Raw genomic sequence first — 18,065 nt, 5'->3', positions numbered from 1 at the left:
ACGCGATTATCTCGATAATTCCAACTGGTGGCTAAGAATCTTTTTGTTTGCCGCGGTCTCATTTTATCCCGACAACTACCACGTGATGCTGGATCGCCCCGAGATAGAACGGAGAGGATCTTCCAGACGCTGCGCGCTAACGCGGCGGCGGAGGGCGATATCGGTGGCATTGTTCACTAACGATGCAAGCTTTCTTTTGTAGACGCTGGACCGTGTGATCGCGAACCTTGACCGCCGAGTGCAAAGCTAAGAAACAGTGTTGCGTGTGCTGCGCCTCCCTGTGTTCTTCAATGTAGTAGCCTGCAAGCACATCGCTCACACGCATGACACCTATCTCGTCGCGTTCGAGGCTCGGTACTGCGCGCCATGTCTTCATGTCCGAGTGATTGGGGTCGGTTAAAACTTCAATGTAATCCAAGAAAAGCGTTGTCATCTTCTTGGAAAGTAGAGAATTAACGAAGAAGATCGTTGTCGTCTTCTTGGAAAATAGAGGAATTAACCCCATTATTACTTCTCTCCTCTGCACTCTTCTTCAGGTAAATGTCTTCGGTTCACTATGCTTCGGGTCGAATACCTTGGTTTCAGTATACCTTGGGTTCAGCGGTCCTGACTAGTGTCGACTTCGGTCGTCGCACCTTCGTCGTGGGTTAACAAATGATTTGGTTTCACTAGGAAACAAGACCGTTGTATTGGTCGCAGTATAGTGTGAGCACTCTCCTTCTTCTCTTCGAAAAATTCGAGTGGACAGTTCTTGGTGGATTCTTAACGGTTCTTCAAGTCATGCATCACTTGATTGCAAACTGGCCTCAAACTGGCTTCACACTCGCATTCACACTCAGGATTCCACTTCGTATTGTGGGTGACTCTTGGAATCTTGGCGTAACTTGGCGAATCTTGGATTTCGGCTTGGGAGATACTTGGTTTTAGTATAGAACGTCTGGATTCGCGGTCTAATCCCAGGATTCCATCTTGAAATCCTGGGACACTTGTCTTCACACAAGTGAATCTTGGTTTTCCGTGGTGCACCCTGGGTGCAAACTCTTCGTCATCGCAGACTAGCGTGTATCTCCACAAACATCAACTCGTACGGCTTCCAGTGCGTGATCATGGTGGTGGTAGTGGGTGTTTCTTGGTATATGATCCATCTTGTCGCACTAGACCACAGCAAGACGAGGTGTACTCTGGGATACGTTCTTCAGAGACACTTTCCGCCAGCCTTTAGGCACTCGTCGTAAGGAAACGTTCGGGGGTTGGACTGAACGCACCATTGTATCCTGGGTGTAACGGGGTTACACGTACAAGTGGCTGCAAGCCACTTGTGAATTTAACAGATAGGATATCTGAAAAAAGTTTTAGATACTTCCTCACCTTGGTGTAAGACACACCAATGCATACATTGAAGTGGGCCACCCCAATGAGTGGTCCACACATACCTAAATATCCTATTGGTAGAAAGCAGCATCATTCCACCAATCAGAGACATGCATATTAGCGGGGCTCTGACAGCCAGCCGCTGTCAACCCCTTTCATAGTCGATAAACAGTTTTAGCGGATTTAGGAGGAAGATCAATTTACAAACAATACAGTTCTCATTTTACCTAATCTAAGTCACTTGGAATCCTATCTTATTTAACTTATATTTGTGAATTCAAATATAATTAACCTAAGGAATTACTAAGTACTTACGCTTCCTCATACACGTTGCGCAACGTGTAAGCTAAAGTAGTGAGTCAAGTTAGACCCACTACACCTGGTAGCACTTTGTAGTCCGTCCAACGACCGACTGCTTAACATTCGTACGAGGTGTACGAACGCGGAGCTGAGAACCACATGAGCACGGAGGTGCCCATGGAGAGCTGCAACACGCCTGCAACGCATGTTGCACGCGCTAACCGCCCCCACCTATCGGATCCAGAGTAGGAGGCCCTCCAACGATTGTCAACAGTCATTGGAGAAGCGGCGATAGCTACGATGCCGCGTACGCTATTGCCGACGGAGCAACATGGTGTTGCTCTAGGATTCATCATGAAGGAGTAGCGTGATGCTGCCTCCTCAACAACGGCGTCGTCGGGGACACCGCGTGCTCAATCATTAAAATTGAGCGTGAGCAATTATGTAGGAAGAGAGGGCGAGCCTCTCCTCCGTTCGCTTGTCGAGCTCGACACAGTCATAGCGGCTCGACGCATCGTCGACCCGCTGTCGAAGGTCGCGTTCGCCATGTCCTGCCTTGGCGGACGCGCAAGGAGTTGGGCGTATGGGCGCCGACTCTCCGATCCTATGTGCTTGAGCACGTACGAAGTGTTCAAAGAGGAGCTCAAACAAGCGTTTGAGCCCCCGCAAAACGAGTTCCGGTCGAGAGCGGAATTCCTCGACCTTCAGCAGGGTAAGCGTGACGTCCATGCTTACGCGCAGCGCGCACGATATTTGGTATCAAATATCGTGACTAACCCGATTGACGAGGCGACCAAGGTCGTCACGTTCATGAAGGGACTTAGAGATGGGCCTGTGAAGACCTATCTCTTCCGAGAGTACCTGTGTACTCTCGAAGCTGCAATCGCCCTTGCCATACAAGAAGCGTTTAGCCTACGGCAGGCTAAACTGCATATAAACGTACCGAGGCCGCAACCGCGCCCGGTAGCGAGGACGGGAGGTCCGGAGCCAATGGACCTCTCGAATGCAACAACGGCTGGTTATCAGCAGCAGGGAGGTAACGTGCGATGCTTCCGTTGCGGAAGGATCGGTCACTTTGCACGGGAGTGCACAGCTCCCGTGCACTACAATGGTGGCCGTCGTGGCGATGCTGGGCATCGCCGCGGACCAACAAAAAACGCGAACATCCAATAGGCGCCGGGCGCCCTACTGGTAATGCAGTCGCGCGTGCCGACATCGGGCACGCGACACTGAGGACTGCAGCCCCCAGTGAGACCAGCTCTCACTGCAAGAAACAAGATGATAGGCCAAACCTAGTCATCTTGAAGGTTTACTCGAAGAGAGCGGGTGACTCTCTTCGAGCTCTGGTAGATTCAGGCGCGTCGAACAACTTTGTTCGACTACGAAGCCTGCCGAGACTTGACTTCGAGGAGGTAAATGTACCTCGAAGTCTTCTGGAGGTACGACTGGCAACAGGTGCCATCGTAAAGACCGAGAAGCGCGTCGTGAACGTGCGCTTCTCTTACAAACAACGAGTGTTTGTCGAACTCTTTATCGCCCTGGAACTGGACGATAAGTTCGACGTGGTAATGGGCATGCCGTGGCTTGCACGGTATGATTCGGTAATTGACTGGAAGAAGCGCACGCTCGTGCGCTTCTTCCTTCTAGGCGTGTCAACTCCGGGAGTTGACGCTGCAAACAGTGCGGACGGTTACAAACGTACCGCACTGACGCAATTTGCATGTCGTCGTGCAGCCCGGCTGCACGACGAAGCGCCATGTGATCAAGCCGGGCTTGATATCTCGCGCCCGCAGACAGGGTCTTCCGGCGAAAGGACACAGTACCGTGCAGCCGGGCTGCTCGAAGGAAAATGCGGTCAAGCCGGGTTTGATACCGCGCGCCCGCGGACAGGGTCCGCCAGCGAACAACTGTCCACGGTCGGACCTGGACCAGAAGAACAACACGAAGACGGCGCATGCGGAGAACGCTGCACAAGTCTCGGTCCGGGACCGAGACGCATCAAGAGCAGTCTGCTGGGCAGACTGAGGCGGTGACGCCGGATGTCGAGACGCTAAGTGTCTTGACGCGCACCGATACTGGATTCCAGTATCGTGAGATGGGACTCGCTAATCCTCCGACGACGGCGTCGGAGTTGACTTCGCTTCCAGCCATGAGCTGGAAGCGCTTCACGCGCGACTTGCACGATGGACGCATCGAGCAAGTCTGCGTTCTTTCGGACAGCGAAAGAACGGAGAGCGAGAGCGAAGAGCTGAGGCAGCTCTTCATGGGAAGTACCACTGAGAGTGAAGACACTCTCAGTGCGAAGACGAAACGAGAGCGCTTCGAGGAACAAGGTTGGGACTCGCTGAAGTCGAGTCCCTATTATGAATTGTTGAGGGAGTACAAGGACGTACTCCCGGAAGAGATTCCTGCGGAGCTACCGCAGGATAAGGGCATTCAGCACGAGATTGATCTCGTGCCGGGCACGAAGTACTGTGTCACGCGGCAGTGGCCACTGCCGCGAGAACAAGTAAAAGCAATCGACGACTTCTTTGAAAGTCGTCGCAAAGCAGGACAAGTGCGGGAATCAAAGTCCCCGCACAGTGCTCCGACGTTCTGTGTCAAGAAGCCACAGGGCGGATGGCGCATCGTTCATGCGTATAACAAGCTGAACGATGCGACGGTATCGGCGTCTGCGCCGATACCGCGAAAAGATGTTATCATCGATTCGATGGCCGGGAGCACCGTTTACAGTGCTCTCGACTTGCGAGATGGATTTTATCAAATCCTAATGCGTGAGAGCGATATCCCTCTCACGGCAGTGAGCACGCCAAGCGGCATGCTCTGGGAATGGCTAGCAATGCCACAGGGGCTTAAGAACGCCCCTGCGACTTTCAACAGGTGCGTGACGCACTTGTTGCGCTCGGTGCGCGACTTCGCGCCGGGCTATTTCGATGATGTGTTCATCCACAGCCGGGCTGTGGACGGGAAGACCGACGTAGAGATGCACAGGGTGCATCTCCGGAAGCTACTTGAGCTTATGCGAAAGCATAAGCTCCACGCGAACCTGAAGAAGCGTATCTTCGGGGTGAGCGAGATACCCGTCCTCGGGTATCTCGTAGGAAAGAATGGCGTTCGCCGTGACCCGGAAACGGTTAGAGTGATCAATGAATGGTCAACGCCTTCAAGTGTCAAGGAACTGAGGCGGCTCCTTGGCTTGGCCACGTACTTGTGCAAGTACGTGGAGGATTACGCGGGCAAGATCCGCCCGCTGTCACAACTTCTTAAGAAAGAACCTGTGTGGAAGTGGACAACCGATTGCCAAAAGGCATTCGATGCAGTCAAGCGGGGCTTGACTGAGGCACCGATCTTGGCAGTGGCGGACCAAGATCGTCCATTCCACGTCGTATGTGACGCATCCGACTTCGCGATCGGATGTGCGTTGATGCAGCACGATCACGAGGGCCCAGATCTACCAATCGCGTGAGCTGAAGCCAGCTGAGCGCAACTATCCGGTCCATGACAAGGAACGCCTTGCCATGAAATACGCACTCTCAAAGTTCCGAGTGTATTTGCTTGGAAGTAGACCGTTTGTGGTCTACACCGACCATGCATCACTGCGCACTACAGTGAAGTTACCACACATATCACAAAGAATGGCGAGATGGCTCTCATTCTTTGCAAAATATAACTTCCGGGTCGATTACAAACCCGGAAGATTGAATGTAATGGCCGACGCGTTATCACGTCGGCCGGACTACGCAGAAGCTGCTGACGTCAATGCCATTGACGCCATGCGAACGAGCACACCCACGTCGTCTCTGTTGGACGACGTGAAGGCCGCGTACGCGCACGACGCGGATGCGAAGCTCTTGCTGGCCTATGGCACAGCGCCTTCTGACAAGTCCCGTCAGAAGCTGCCCAAGCACCTTCGAGCGCGTGCACACCGCTTTTGAGTGCACGACGGGCTGCTTCTTTATAATGCAGTCGACGACGACACGGATCGCGTTGCCGTGCCGAATGACCATGACCTGCGACTCAGGATCATGTACGAATACCATGATGCCCCGACCGCGGGACATCTCGGACGTGAGAAGACATACGTCCTTCTCACGCGTGACTTCTACTGGCACCACCAGTATAAGTGGGTGCGCAAGTACATCCGTGCTTGCGAGGGATGCCAACGCGTGAAGCCTGCGCCATTCGCGCAGGCTCCGTTGCAATCACTACCGACTCCGCCGGAGTGTTGGAAGTCCATGTCTTGGACTTCATCTTTGGTCTTCCCCCGGACAGCGGAGGGAACACCGGTGTTGTGGTCTTCGTCGACCGCTTTAGCAAGATGGTACATCTTGCTGCGGTGCCGGCAGAGGTGACCGCGAAGCAGACGGCCCGTCTGTTCGTCGACATGGTGTTCAAACACCATGGCATGCCGACCGACATTGTGTCGGACAGAGACCCGCGCTTCACAACGCACCTGTGGCAAGTAGTGTTTACACTCCTTGGGAGCCAGCTTTCCATGTCGACTGCGGATCATCCGCAGACGGACGGTCAAACCGAGCGCGGGAATCGCGTGCTCGTCGATATGTTGAAGAGCTACGCTCACTCGTTCCAATACTGGAGCGAGTGCTTATCGATGGCAGAGTTTGCCATCAATAACGCAGTGCATGCCTCGACCATCCATACACTGTTCTGCGCGAATGCCATGCGTCATCCACGTCTACCGAGTTTACTCGGAGTGATGGCTCCCACTTTAAGTGGGGGAGGATCAACGACTCCAATACAGCAGCGGCAGAAAACCGCTGACACTTGCACAGTGTCAGCTGCAACAATGGACAAACCACATGAGTCTGCGCAGGGCGCAGACTCCTCCACCGACAAGGGCAACAACCACGGGCCTGCGCAGGGCGCAGACACCGCGAAGAACCACGCAGAGGCCGGGTCTCTAGCGGAGAGCGAGCTGAATGACTTCAGCTCGGATGCAATCAGTTTCATCACCAAAAGACAAGCCGTGATTCGGTTTGTCCAAGACACTATAGCGGCTTCTGTTGATCAACAGAAGCTGAACGCAGACAATGCGGGCAGAGGCAACACAAATGAATTTAAAGTTGGTTCATTAGTTTTGTTAGCTACACAAAACCTGCCTAGACATGCAGTTTCGGATTTCGGAGCAAGTAATCTTGCTCCGCACTTCATCGGGCCGTTCACTGTGTTGGCACGGCACGGCAACGCTTACACGCTAGAAATACCGTCTAGCATGCGCCTCCATCCGACCTTTTACGTCGGACGGCTGAATCCGTACCTGCAGCACGAGCCATCTAGCTCGGCTGACCCGAAGCCTCGGCAGGAGCCGAGGCAGAAGCGGAGGACTTGGCCTCGGCGACGAGCAGCCTCTCCTCCAGCGCGCGGACGCGCTGGAGCAACCCCTTCATCCGGGTCCCCAGCTCGACCTGGATATTCGAGGCGGTCTGCGAGACCGCCGCGACTTGGGCCTTCTGGTTCGCCAGCTCCTGTTTCAGGGCGGCGAACTCAGCGCCCTGAAGACGCTCCACGGCGGTCACCCGGTCGTGGAGAGGCGCATACTGATCAGCCCGGGGTTGATCATATCCGGGGCGTGTTCCCACCCCCGCCACCGCCGATCCGTGACGCCCGCGGCTCAACCCGCTGGATTGTTGAGCGGATTGTTGACCATAGTATCCCGAAAACGAACCCTCAAGGGGCTCGTTTTCGTATTCGTTGGAGAGGATTTCCTCCCCATCAAGATACATGGGAGCCGCGGAACGTCTTGCTGGAGGACGTTCCGGAAATGGTGAGGGCGTACGAGGAGCAGTACGCGCTGGAGCAGCGGAAGTAACACGAGCGCTGCGATCATCGCTAGCGCCCGAACCCTCACGTGCTAAGAACTTAGCACGGAGCTCTTTGAGACTCTCGGGCACACGGAAGGACGTGTACCCGTTCAGGTCGCGGTCGCTCAAGCGGACCGCGCCTGGAAAGCACTTCGTGCACTGAAAGCCCTCGGGCACAGCGCACGGCACATTTGCCTCCTCCGCAGCAACGTGGAGTTGCTCCAACTTTCCACGCTTCGAGTACGTCTCGAAGCGATCACGCGCTTGCTTAATCCGACCACGGTAAGCACTCGGCCTCTTGTTGAAGTTTTCAACAAAGGCATTCCAACTTTGACAAAGTGCCTGCCATTCGGGCACTTTGCTGCGAGAAGATGTCTTCTTGCTTTGAAACCATCGGAGCTCATGAAAGAGTCCGATGTAGTAATCGCGCCTTTGATGCGTTTCCGCATCAAAGTACAGCTCGGCAGCCACAGCGTCATCTTTGATGGCGCTGCATACGTACAGTGGCACCTCATTGGGAGGTACCGAGTTCCCATACCGGTCCGCGATCTCGGACGCGGACGGCATCCATGGATCGCGCGCTGCAGCTGCAGCGCGCGGAGAACTGAGAGTCCCAGCGGAAGTGAGTGGGGTATCACTCTCAGTTCGCGAACGTTTTGAACTCGAAGCGTCCGATTCGTCCCCTTCACGCGGACGAACGTTCTTGGCGTGAGGGTCGAGCGATTCGCTCGACACTGAGTCTTTGCGCTTTGAGGGCGAGTCTCCTCGCCCTCCATATCTTCATCGTCGTCGTCGAAGTCGACGACGTCGCCGTACTTCGCCTTCTGGCGTTCGAAGTAGTTGTCGATGGAGAGATGACTCCCCACCGACTTTGAAGACTTCTTCTGAGGCGCGCTCATCGTTGAATGAGCGCGGATTTCTTCTCCAAACGCGGAGAATTGACGAATGGTCAATTCCGAAGATTGACGTGCGGAGACCCCGCGCGTCTAACCTTAAGGGGGGGATGGTGTAACGGGGTTACACGTACAAGTGGCTGCAAGCCACTTGTGAATTTAACAGATAGGTTATCTGTTAAAAGTTTTAAATACTTCCTCACCTTGGTGTAAGACACACCAATGGATACATTGAAGTGGACCACCACAATGAGTGGTCCACATATACCTAAAGATCCTATTGGTAGAAAGCAGCATCTTTCTACCAATCAGAGACATGCATATTAGCGGGGCTCTGACAGCCAGCCGCTGTCAACCCCTTTCATAGATGATAAACAATTTTAGCGGATTTAGGAGGAAGATCAATTTACAAGCAATACAGTTCTCATTTTACCTAATGTAAGTCACTTGGAATCCTATCTTATTTAACTTATATTTGTGAATTCAAATATAATTAACCTAAGGAATTACTAAGTACTTACGCTTCCTCATACACGTTGCGCAACGTGTAAGCTAAAGTAGTGAGTCAAGTTAGACCCACTACACTGGGTGTGCACGCCCAGGATTTCACATTTCCGGCCGGTTGGGCCCATGCGCAGGATTCGTTCCACACGAACACGCCCATTCCCTGTCGTCATTTATGTCACACGGGTACGGCCGTGCCGCATCCTCTCTCTCCACCAATCACAACTCAATACAGTCCCCAAGTCAAATCAGTGACGGCACGTCGTTGGCGAAAATCGGGGGGGGGGGAGGGCTACATGTCATACTGCGGTAGAGTAGATGGAACTTCATTCGCGAACGTTGGTGTGGAATATGACTCGTCGATGTCGGACAGCAATTTCACTGCTGGAATCAGCCGAACCCTGCTCGGTGGTGAAACTGGGTTAATGCCGGTTTATTTTTGCATCTGAAAAGCGCAGGAGGCTGCTCAAACTCGTGATATGGTGGGCAGGTTGGTGGTCACGTGGCAGCTGTAGGAGCCACCAATTGCAATATATGCATTCCAAGGGTTTTGTACCCCCATCTGCAAAAAGTCAATTATGCTTTTTGATGTATTTACAGTTTACTTCTTTGCATAGTGGGACTAATAACTGATAGAAGTCGACAGCGACTGTCGCATCTGTTTACGATCTCTAGACGACCACGACGGTGAAGAAGATGAAAACATTTGAATATGCAGAAAACAGACTTGCCGGCAACCTTTTGACCGACGCTGTCTGATTCGCTGTATTCCACGTGATTAAAGGTGTGATAATTGTCGCGAGCCCACCGATGTCGATATTTAAGATGGAAAGGCCATGGTTGTTGGGGACATCTGTGAGATTGGGTTTTGACTGCGGAGTGGAGTCACCGGACCGAGGTCTAACGGCATCGAGGCTTTGAGAGGAGAAGACCGAGGTCTCCTATTGGCTACTCACATTTACCGCGCCAGAGTGACAGAAAGCTAGTTAGTGACTGTGGGGCACGGCGGGTCCTAATAAATTCCCGGCGAGCCCTCCAGGTAGTCACAGTGGATACCCTTTTTGCCTCCTATTAGGAATCCGGACTTAAGACGAAGGCTCGTCCGGCTGTAGGATTAGACCGAAGGCTCGGTCCATATTAGATATTTGTATAGACATTAGGGATTAGTTATAGTCGAGGCCTCACCGCCTCTAACTATTAAATCAGAGCAGAATATTCCCCCCAAGCCATCAGGGTCAAGTCCGTCTACGGTAAGTCTAGCTAGCTTCGCTGTAGGGTCAGGATACGCTCGGCCGACGCGGGGTATGTCTGCCGGTGAGCTTAAGGTACATTGACCGAGAGTTTGCCCTGGTAAGGCCAAGAGTGGATAGTGGCCGAGTGTTGGGAGGTAGAGAGTCCTCCCTGTACGTTTGTACGTTGACCTGGGTGCGTGGCGTGACCCCCCAGTGTGTTTCACTCTTTGGCCGAGGTTTCACCTCGGCGCCCCTGTTAAAGGCCTTGACCGGCCCGGTACCCTTCCTTTCTGAGGGACCACAGTGGGTTTAGCGCGAAAGCGTTTATATTTACGCACCCCAGCCGTTGCTCGTGGCTGGCGGTGCCTGTGTGTGGGCTCTACCTTCCTGACCGATACTTCAACACAAGGCATATTTCCAGCCCGGTGTAAGGGATCGGACCTGGTCTTCAGGTTTAATCCCAACAATCTTCGCCGACCTTTCGAGGGAAGCGTGTGTTGTTGGTAGGACTCGTCCCATTTGTCGAGGCTGAGGGACGAGGACTCGTAAAATCGTGAATTCCTACACGACACATCCCTGCCCAACCGATGTGCCTAGTCTGCAAAGAGTTTATCCAGGCGATTGTTTTGGACGGACCAGAATTTGACCTCAAGCTGGATTACGATTATTTGAAGGCACACAACATGCAGTACTTAGGTTGACCCAGAGACAAGGATTTCCTCTGCCCTGGCTTCCAAAAACCGTTCCCGGTCGATCAATTTGTCGGTGACGACGAAGACACTGCCGGCAACGACCACAATGACGACACTACGATAAACCTAAAGATCGAGAGGATGCAAATTCAAGAGGGACAGCTAGTGACTCCAATGGCGCTGATGCGTATCACCCATGCCACCTCAAGAGTGGGTCTGACGACTCAGACAAGGACTATTATCTCGGCGATGACTGACGTGGTCAGGTATAGCGTGCGTAACACGTACATTAAAGTAGTATTTTATTCGTTTATTCTATTGAAAACCATATACAGTACAAGTGAAGACGACGGTACAAAAGATGACGACGGTACAATAGAGGGCAACAGTACATTTGAGGATGGGGGTACAATAGTGGTCGACTAGCCCTTAGCTCGCCTCCGTTTCCGTATAGTGCTGAATATCCTGTTCATAGTCATCTCTCCCTACACTTTGCCTGCGAATTCCTTCTCAAATGACTCCTCATCGTTGGCATACTCAGCTCGAATACACTCGACGATAGTTTCCATTCGTGAGAGACGCGATCGGTGGATTTTCCACTAATGTGGAAGCATATCAAAAACGGCTCGCGTGATACTTGTGACACGCAAGGTTGGCTTTCCAGAATTGTTTGGCATAGCCTCTCCACGATTTTGCGTCAAGAAGTTCACACACCAGATGCGTGACAACATCATCAGTTACCGTAGCAGGGTCGCCCAATACAATGATCTGTGTTGAACTTTGAGTTTCTGCGATGTTCTTCACCATATGACGGAGCCCTTCCAGCAGTGGTTTTAGCTCGCCAAAACCGGATAGGGGCTCGCTGCGTTGATAGTCATTTGTAACACATTGATAGAGTCATTTTTTTTTATTTGAGCGTCTCCACAATCGATCTTTCGTATGCTTCCAGAGCTGCATCACTGCACGAGACTGAATCGGGTGCTAGCGAGTCACCCAACACGTTATCTTCTCGATCCTAAACGTAATCTAGTAGATACCTTGTCACCACCTCAGCTTTTTCACTTGGTGCTATTGGGGTCTGTCTGATCACATTGGTCAATGCATCCAACATCTGCAGCAATTCTTTCAAAGAAAGCACTATCCATTCATCCAATAGAGCCCTAGGGATCCATCGAATGACTTCAACCATTGCCATGAGAAAACGTTCTTCAACTTTGTCAATCTGATCATCTTCTTCTCCTTTTCCTCCTTCTGCGTTGGCGTCTGTGTTTGCTTCTCCTTTGAGGCGATGATTAAATTACCGAAGCTTCGTCCGGAATAAATTAATGAATGACGCGTATTTCCTGTAACCAGTAACCGTACTTACCTCTCGCCTTCGCTTTCTTTCCAGTCGAAACAGCGTCGATACACAAACAATCACCACGCGAAGTTCACACGTGAGTGTGTAGCTGTCGCCCTCCCGGTGGCGAATAACTTTACCAAAGCTACTCGGTCAGCACGTCGTCTCAGCGGCAGCGGTCTCGCGTAGGTAGGAAGCGTCAGCTCTCAATGACTAACCAGTCCGATGCTGGTCCTGTACGCTCTCCGTGCGAGGGATATGGACAGTGGGGAGGGAGCGATAATCGGCGACCGCAACCCCTCTAGGTCTTTAGGCTGCTTCCCGCAAGCGTTCCGGTTTACATGCAAATATGCAGCGGACTCGGGGCGTCGGCACAAGTGCGCTAGCCGATCCCCGTGTCCCTCGGCCTTGACGCCGGCGCGCATACCGGCGCCGCTGCCCCCTCGGTCTCTCTCCGAGGCCCCCAGCACCCTACTGTCAATTGAAGTATACGCGATCGCCTACCCGCGTACCTCGCTCCGTTGCGGTAGACGCCACTCAGACTAGGCACAACAGCACCACCTCTGGCGTTCGGCTACCAAGTGACTTTTATTAGTCTCGATCAGATGCCGCTCCTGCACCAAATCTCAACGGAGGGTGGAGCGGCAGACCACGGCTCGCTACCCTCCTACATCTATCGATTTGTTGCAAAGCTCGGCGCCCTTTACTACCTACTCGCCCTCCTTGGCCTCGCACTCTACGTCGTTGCCCCTCCTGGTGTTGCATTCATCCCTGCTACGAGTCCTCGCCGGTTCACCCCTCCCGCGATCTTCCAGCGTTCCGTCCTTCAATGTCGACTCGACATCTCCTCTCTGCCGATCCTCCGCTACCCCCACCGACCAGTGGTGGCAGCCGGCTGGCTCGCCGTCGTCACCGCCCACTCCGTCGTCACATATTCCATCACCAGCCCGTTGGTGTTCACCACACTGCTCACGTCGTCGTAAAGTCGATCACCATCTCGCCATGTCCTCTCGTCACATTGAGAGCACCACTACTACAATTGCATATTTTGCATTAACATCAAGTGTGTGTGATCGACGGCGAACGATGCTGACGATCTCGTTGAAAAGGTGCCGATGAAGGTCTTCAAGACGAAGCAAAAGTGCGACGTCTCGGTCCCAGCTTACAAACGACGCTTTGTTATACAAGAAGCGCAGCGAAAATTGTAATGTAAGTTCATACGAAATAATTTTTGGGGAAGACCTCAAGCATTTGCGCACACATGGACTAGACTTTGGTGCTGGCTGTCCGTAAAATGACACGGATCGAGATCGCAACTCGTCAGGATGCTGTTTAGAACAGCAACAGAAAACAATCCTTGCTAGCTTCGCATCACTAGTCCAAATATCTTGGTACACGAATTGGCTTTCACGTAATCTTGCTCCAAGATCTACTTGTATCGACAGAGGACTGAGTCGAAAAAATGCAAGCGCCTTTGAGCTTAGAAATGGCGCTGTCGACATGCTTGTTCCTAGAGACAACGACTTCCGCGACTTCGTTTGATTCTTTCGTGACAATCCCAATAATAGCGGTTTGCGATCTCCTTTTGCCTGAAGAGAGTTTGTAGAGGCTGTGACGGCCCGAAAAAACCGTATACTTGTTCTGCTTCGGGAATCAGATGCTACATCTTTATCAACATCGTTCTGGTGCAGGTTCTTCCAGAGAGTTGCAATGCCTTGGTTACGTAAGAACAATCGCACGAAAACAGGAACTAGAGCAACGAGGTCCCGGAAAAAGTCAACTAACTCGGACGGGAGGCAAATGCGAGCTCCAAGCAGCTGTCAAAGTTGATGTGCCAAGCGACAAATCACCGAGTCATCGCTTCTAGCGCTCATGAAGAAGATGTCAAAGCGCATGGCGTGGGAAAATTGCGCCAGGATCTGCCGTTTCTTGTTCTCAGTAGCCGAGAAGGAAGTCGATAACAGAAGCGCCGACGGCTTCAGTGTTCCATCCGCCACTGTGATCGCAAACTTGTTGAAATTCGACTTGACGAACTTGTATCACTGCGCTCGAAGACGAATCTGGGTCCGCACTATGTGAACCTAAAATGTAAAATCCGCACGCCTCAGGCATCAACGCCAGAGCGTAACCTGTTGGAATCATGGACGAGTTCCAGTCTTCAAGTTTGGTATCGTCATCAAAGTACGGCTCGGAGCACAATTCAAACACAACAGCACCGTCAGGGCTCTTACAGCTTGTCGACACTTGACATACACCGTGATCGCCGCGTCTTCTTCCTTTGCCAACAGATACGTTCTTGGCGGTTGGCTTAATAGCGAAGCCATAGCAGCGTCACAACTCGGGGCCAACACAGCCATAAACCGCTACTCTTTCTGCGGTGCAGCATTGGAAGCGGCATTGAGTCGTCTTGTCCTGCATCTCCAGTAGGCATGCGATAGGCTGCAGCGCTCTGCTCCTCCGCTTTGTCGCTGAGCATCACGACAATTGCTCCGACTGTCAGGTCCTCCTCTTGGCGGTTGCTTCCTCGTCGAGACAGCACCATTGAGCGCTCCGACGTGGAGGGAGCTGCTCGCGGCGCCACACTCATGGCTCAAGCCGAGTGGAGGGCCCAGAATACCCTTGCACCAGAGTATCCGAGAGGTGAATAGTGTTCGGAGTACCCGGATATTCGCGGCTTAATGCAGCAGTTACGGTGGTGAGAGGTGCATGCAGCTTTGTAGTGGGTCGGGGACACACAAAGAACACCATCGTGGGAGCTGGAACTCCCAAAGCACGCCAACATATACTAATATCGCTGCTGCTTAGCTCTGTGTGATAGTCTACCTTGAGGACTTGCTCCTCGGAGGGTAAATCCCAAACTGGTGCCATCAGTCTCGCAAGAGACCAACGGTACCATGGTAACCCCATCGTCTTACCTGCCTTTGTCTGGGCAGTCCAGGAAGAGGACGAGTTGCCATGTGAAGATTGACTAAGAGAGTGGGGACGTAGTCCACAGCCCACTACAAGCTTCCAAAACTGAAGTTGAAGTGGCCTCGGAGGCGCTTGGCTCAATAAGTGTAGCTGGACTCCCTCAAGCAGTTTACGAAGCCTGCGCTTGAGCTTGAGCTTGTCGATTGATGTGTCATGGGAAGAATGGTGAAGCGATTGTAAACTACTGCGGTACATGTAATTAACTGATCATGACTTGTGAGATGCACGCCGAGAGTTACGAGCCACGATGAGTCCCATATTGCTCCTACTGGCGATGCCTGCCCAAACGGCTCCAGCCGATTTCTAACGCTACACCGCAAATCGAGTAGATTCATTTTCCACGACAGTGGTACAAGTCAAGTTCGACTTTAACGTCTCTTCTTGATTTTGAGAGCAGTCCTCATAATTCCCGAGATCCGTCAAAAATAAACATCTATGAATTGTATCTTACGCACACTACGCTCGGCACAAGCCTTGGCGCCTTCGGGTTCGGCACCGACTCTAAAAGTTGTAGCGAGACTTGATGTGCTCCAGCACGCGCCGCAGCATCCAGCCATCCGCGTCCGTGAGCGTCTCGCTCTGGTACATGAGAGCAGCGGGGAACGTCGCAGTTTTATCCGTGGGCCCATAGAAGTCCATCAGACCGAATCCGTGGCCAATTTCATGCGCCAGCGTCATCATCTGCTCATCCTCCATGGTCTTTAGCATGGAATCTAACTCCACGCGCTGGCCCCAATCTCCGCCGGCGCCATCCACTCTCTGGCCGGGAACGTCTGTCGAGGGCCACAGCGACATGTCGAAAGGCTTGCCCTTACATGCGCTCGTGTCGGCATTGGGCTGAAAGTCGAGGTGCTTGTAGCACTCGTCAGGGCACTTGGGGACACCTTCGCTGTCCAGAACACCCTCGTATATTTTGCCCAGCGAGTCGTCATTCCAATCCAACAGCGAAGCGTCACGCACGGCGAAGCCCACCACCTTGATGTCGATCTTCTCGTACGGCCAGCAGTCATACCCGATCAACCAATGGTTCCAGATTTTGAACTGGCGGGCGATCATGGCTCCGAACTTGGATGCCACGCTCTTCGACAGCTTCTCGGGGCTGTCCCAGCGCACACAGTAGCTGAGCGACCCGTTGTTGTTCACGATCTGATCGAAGAAGAGGTTTTTGAACGGCGGCACGGTCTTGCTCATGCGGTTCCACTGGTAGTCGACATCGGCGGTACTGATAAACGTGTTTGGGTTGCCGATGATGCAACCACCCTTCTGTGACGTGATGTCGCCAAAGGTAGCATGTCCAGCAGTTTGAGAAACACCACCCGCGGCTCCTTCGGTCGTTACTTGAGACGGGAGTGAGCTTCCGGCTGCTGGCGTGACAGCTGAGGCATCCGATGTCTTCTTGTTCGCGTTGGAATTTGCTGCCGACGAGAATGAACTGCAGATGATCAGTGGTATGAAGACAGCGATCAATAACTGCCAAGCTGAAGCACGCGCACTGGGCCTTGTCGCCATTGTGGAGAAATGGGAAGTAATAGGACGGCAGTGCCGATGCAAGGCGAGTGGACTCAGCCGTCGATCTACGACGGATGTGCTTACTGTTTACTAGTACATGTGTATTGGTCGTTCGAGGATAGTTGAAGCCCTGCTTGGCGATGAAGCTGTATGATCTGATGACGTGACTTCGCCAGTTATAGAAGCTGGGTGTTAATGAACATGTGTACCAGACATCAAGACAGAGACTATTGTTACAAACCAGAGAGCTGGTTCTGAACTGATTTGTTCCAGTTCGTCGATACATATGTAAATCTAAACCACTTCGTATAATTAGTACAAACCGATACAAACTACAGACAATCCTCTTTGTGACGCCTTCCGCTTAGTAGTACTAGCGCGCTCTCGCGATGACCCATGATATACACACAAGCAAAAAAAAACTGTAGCCTCCATTGGTGATACGAGATTGACGATTAGCACTATCAAGACGTCATTCACTATCGAATGAATCCGTTTCGTGAACTACGTCCAGCAAATCTCAGCAACAGTATGGGTCGCTTGCTGCACTGGCTTGATTCTATTCCAACGAAATGTACATGGTATCATTACTAGGTAAGCGATCTCAAGCCTGGACAAACATAGCCGATGAACCAGCAGTAAGCGGTGGTGAGGTTAACCCGCTGTGGTCGCTCACCCAGTTCTCCAGAGCCTTTCTGTATAATGACCAACATATTATTATTCATCACGTCACGACTATACGTTTTTGTGGTCGTGGTCGGCGATACGATACAGTAGAAGGGGGCCTGTTACGACTTATTAGCGGTATTCCGCTCGAATTGTGGCTCAAACACTGGTATGAGTGCTGTTTGTACCATCATAATGGTACAGCTCCAGATAGTGATTCCCCTATATTGTACTAAGAGAGGATTGTCTGTTATACAAATTATGCACGCCGGAAATTCTCACCAATCTGTGCCGGAATAAATCCCAGATTCTTTTCTGGTCGTACATGTATAATAAATTTAATACGATAAATGCAAATAATCAATGCAGAAAAGAGTCTCCTGTTATTTGTCCAGGAATAGACATGCAGAGAAGGGGCTGTAACTGTCGTCTCAGCCAATCAAAATCTGTACGAATAGGAACCGTCTGGCACAGACATGGAACAGGTTGCAGCGGGAATTGCTGCCAACAACAGCTCGGCGACACTTGGGTTATTCTGGCTTTCAGTAAGAATCACCAGCGAGCTTGGTTGCTGCACGCTACATTCTTCGGTATGTTTTGTTGGAATGGAGTCTAATGGTTGTGAAGCTCCGGTGTAGGTGGGCAGATGCTGCGGCTGCAAAGCAAGCGCAGTAGATGCCCGTGTTAATAAGACACATGGACCGCACTGCATGCTAGGTAGATGTCAGGGCTGCATGAGCGAGTCGACAATCAAGGCGGTGGCGCGT

The 18,065-nt window shown here is 52.2% G+C and overlaps 1 protein-coding gene across 1 annotated transcript; it reads right to left on the bottom strand.

Annotated features, from left to right (window-relative positions):
* Window positions 1–15,624: 15,624 nt before the first annotated feature.
* Window positions 15,625–16,314, bottom strand: IUM83_01724 (Neutral zinc metallopeptidase; the record flags this gene model as incomplete). Its single annotated transcript, XM_067925598.1, has 1 exon — window positions 15,625–16,314. The coding sequence occupies one exon, from the start codon at window positions 16,312–16,314 to the stop codon at window positions 15,625–15,627; it is 690 nt and encodes a 229-aa protein (XP_067801152.1).
* Window positions 16,315–18,065: the final 1,751 nt, after the last annotated feature.

Source organism: Phytophthora cinnamomi (genome assembly GCF_018691715.1).
Source record: "Phytophthora cinnamomi strain GKB4 chromosome Unknown Contig0, whole genome shotgun sequence".
Classification (NCBI taxonomy): Eukaryota; Oomycota; class Peronosporomycetes; order Peronosporales; family Peronosporaceae; genus Phytophthora; species Phytophthora cinnamomi.
This window is presented reverse-complemented; position numbering and strand designations above follow the sequence as displayed.